The 3,796-nt window shown below is 53.9% G+C and overlaps 1 protein-coding gene across 1 annotated transcript in view; it reads left to right on the plus strand.

Moving 5' to 3' along the window:
- NFASC (neurofascin) overlaps nucleotides 1-3,796 on the plus strand; it is a 196,394-nt gene that overhangs the window by 157,913 nt on the left and 34,685 nt on the right. Inside the window, exons 20-21 of the mRNA XM_010854162.1 lie at nucleotides 766-836; nucleotides 2,358-2,580. Coding sequence (XP_010852464.1) covers nucleotides 766-836; nucleotides 2,358-2,580 — 294 coding nt within the window. The remainder of the gene's footprint in view (nucleotides 1-765; nucleotides 837-2,357; nucleotides 2,581-3,796) is intronic.

The following is a 3,796-nucleotide window of genomic DNA, read 5'->3' on the forward strand; positions in this document are numbered from 1 at the left end:
GCACCCGAGTACAGACTAAGTTCCCCGGGTCCCCAGCCACGTGAATTTAGGCAAGCTATTCCAGGCTTCCTCATTTATGAAACAGAATAATTATACCATCTCCGTTACAGGGCTGTTGTGAAAATACAATTGTTTGAAAATACAGTTCAGGTCCTTAATGTAATGTGCATGTAGTAAGCACACAATAAATGTTAACTGACATTTTTATTACTACTTATTAGTAATAATTATGAATAATTCTTGATGATCTGCTTTAAAGGGAAGAGCTATGAAGATTGGCGGTAGAAACATATAATCTCATGTTGCATAAGGTTTCTTAACATACTTGGGTAATGAAATGCTTTGATTTCTGAAATCACACTGGCTCATTGAGGGTGAAAGATGCTGCCCCAAAATGTTGAATGCCAGGATAAACCAAGTTGGTATTAAACACACTTAGTGGATAATCCACAAAGGGGATAACCCACATTGAGTTGGCTCTATTGATCATCTAAAGTGTGGAAAGCCTTATAATAAATGCTATTTTTGTCAGCGATTAAAACTCAGAAGAAACTATCCCTCCTTTGGGGGTTTAAGTCTCAGCTAGGAACGCACATCGTATGTACAACAGAGTGGCAGAGCGAGCTCAGCTGCGTAGGGGATGGAGTGTGTTGAGAAATGCAGAGATGAGCACAGAAGGGGCCAGTCAGCTGGGGAGGAGAGGCTGTTTACTGTGCCCTGTGATGCGTACCCTGGGTTTGAACTTTGTCTCCATTTGGGTTCCAGCCCCCGAGTCCAACCCCTCTGATGTGAAGGGAGAGGGGACCAGGAAGAACAACATGGAGATCACGTGGACGGTGAGAGCCCCTCCAGCCCGCCCACGACGCCTGCCTGGCAGCCTGGGGCCCTCGCCCTGTACACCCCTGGGACCCCCCAGGCTGCAGGGTGGCCCAGGCGTCCTGCCTGATGTGAGGGCCACTCTTTGCATCGAGCATCAAGAAATCAAACAGGAGAGTATCTGAGAGCAAGCTTTAAGACAGGAGCAGAGGTGACTGAGGACATAGACACTATGATTCTGGCAAAAGCAGAGAGAGTCCCACAAAACCAAAGCACTTCTTTAGAGGAAGGAGAGATTTAGATTAGTCCCCAGAAAGGATGTAGCCTAAACACCAGTACCTCGCTTCGGTGAGCTCTGAGCTCCTCTCACTGGAGATTGTTGAGTGTGCAGAGAGACCAGCCTCGCGGTGGGCCTCCAGTGGCCGCCGTCTGTAAGTCCAGGATGGACAGAGGGACTCCAAAGATGACCGCCAGACCAGGATTGAAAAACTCATCTTCCGTCTTGGCTCACCTGACCACATTTTCCAAACCAAAACTGGGATATGTGGCCTCTGAATGACATTTTTTTTTTTTTCCCAAACTGCTTCTAAGTCTGAGATGTAAATTCAGCCACTGAAAACTTTTTATTTTTGGTTGCTCTGGGTCTCTGTTGCTGCGCGAGGGCTTTCTGTAGCTGTGGAGAGAGGAGCTGCTCTCTAGCTGTGGTGTGGGGGCTTCTCTTGTTATGAAGCACAGGCTCCAGGGCACATGGGCTTCAGTAATTGTGGTGCACAGGCTTAGTCACTCCACGGCGTGTGCCACCAGGAAGTCCCAGCCACTGAAATTTTAACGTTTTTGTGCTGTTGCTGTGCATAATGGAAATAGACAGATGCAGAGTTTAGAATCACGACCATCACTGTCTGCCGAGGGCCTGGTCTCACAGCAGCCTTGGCAGTTGGGCTGAGCCCAGACTTAAGACTCCAGGGCTCATCTTTAGGACCTGCCAAGAAGTGGTTCAGCTCCGTATTGCAGGCGCCCAGGGAACGGGTTCCTGGACCAGCCCTTGGAGAACAAAGACAGAGTTATGCCCACTCCCAGCTCCAGCCTTGTAAGAAGGGTAGGGCAGACAGGCGTGGATGCGCTAGGACTGAAGTCGGGAATTTTGATTCATTGGCAGCAGGCATGCCATGACTAAACCAGAACCCACTCCTCTCTGACTTTGGAGGCTTGTTACATCACCGTGCACATTTTGCTTCTGGTTGCTCCATCACTGGAAAGAGTCCTGTTGACAGTAACACTTTTACTGCCTGTGCACCTGCCGAGGGGGGGCTGTGAGGTTGGCGGGACTGGGGCCTGGGTGGAAGATCTGCGTGCTGCTGGCTTCACAGGACTCCGGGCTCCCGGGGGACTCAGAGTGGGGGGCAGGCTCTCCCCAGCTGTGCAAGGGGCTGGCCACGGCTGGGCAGGCTGGGGACAGGGGCCTGCCATGGGAAGAGGGCGAGCGGGGTGGCCCGGGCTCCTCGCCGGCGCCCTCACCTCTCCTGCCGCCTCTCCCCACTCAGCCCATGAACGCCACCTCCGCCTTCGGCCCCAACCTGCGCTACATCGTCAAGTGGCGGCGGAGAGAGACCCGCGAGACCTGGAACAACGTCACCGTGTGGGGCTCCCGCTACGTGGTGGGGCAGACCCCTGTCTATGTGCCCTACGAGATCCGAGTCCAGGCTGAAAATGACTTTGGGAAGGGCCCTGAGCCGGACACCGTCATCGGTTACTCTGGAGAAGATTGTGAGTACCCGCCCTCCCTCCACCCCAGGCCCGCACGGCTGGGCTGCCCAGGCCACCCCCGCAGACCAGGAACCTTGGCGTGGGCCCCGGGTCTTCTAAGAGCATCCTGGAGGACAGTTAGTTACCAGGAAAGAGGGGTTTCCTGCAGTGACCTAGAGCAGACAGGCCCCAGGCAGTGCCAGGAGCAGAGATGGTATCATCTGAATGCTAGTTAGAATTAATGAACATCGTCACCCAGTCCAATACTCTCACATTATAAACATGAAAACTGGGGTCCTGCAAGGGAAACCCCTGCCCATACTGCACAATAGCAAATTCCAGCCTTGAGAACAGAACCCAGGTTTGTGGTCTTATCTTACTGGCAGGCCTTGCTAGCCCCAAGGACCATCTGACCCAAAGGCCATAACTAGACGCCTCCACAGGAAGCAGGACCAGGCCAGACTCCTCCCTGAGCTCCCCAGGGGAATCCTGGAGGGACTAAAGTCCACAGCTCCCCAGACCGAACACTCCAGGCCAGCCACTGCAACACTGGGCATAAAAAGAGGAATTCTTTGGAGGCTGTCGCTGGATAAATCAATGTGATTGTGGGATATGTGTAGAAGTGTGTACCTGCCTCTCCAGACAGTGGGGGCCTCTCTGTCCCTAGCACATCAGTCCTGCAGGCTGCTGAGCAAGGCAGGAGGGTTAGTGACGCCCCTCCTGGTCAGGGTAATCCATACTCTGGTGGATCTGGGTCTGAGCCGAGAAGAAACCATGGAGGTGGGTGGGGTGACCCGAAGGAAGGAGGGAGGAGAGTCTTGGGGAAGAGTGGATTCAGGGGGCCAGTGCTGGGGTCAGGAGCAGGGCGAGTGGGGTTCACGACAGTGAGCTAGGAGGAAGTGAGGGTCGGGCCCCGTTCCCCGCTTCCCTGGAGGTGATTGTGGATTGGACCCCCTCGGGAGATAGGGACCAGGGATCAGCAGGCCCTCTGTCCATCCCGCTCCTCATTTCCATGGTGGCAGACACGTCCAGACAGAAGGCGGTGGGGACTTCTGGAGGGTAAGTATGGAAAAGGCAGCATCTAGCCATGGACTCACGGACCTCCCCACCGTTTCCGTCGCATCTGTGTACCCTGCAGCCGACATGTTAGAGGGGATAGGGCAGAACCACTGTTGTGGCAGAGTAGAAAAAACAGGGGAGAGAGCCAGTTATGGGCGCAGTGGCCCTCCCTCTGCAG

This window comes from Bison bison, unplaced genomic scaffold (genome assembly GCF_000754665.1).
Source record: "Bison bison bison isolate TAMUID 2011002044 unplaced genomic scaffold, Bison_UMD1.0 scf7180017864338, whole genome shotgun sequence".
In the NCBI taxonomy this organism is placed as follows: domain Eukaryota; kingdom Metazoa; phylum Chordata; class Mammalia; order Artiodactyla; family Bovidae; genus Bison; species Bison bison.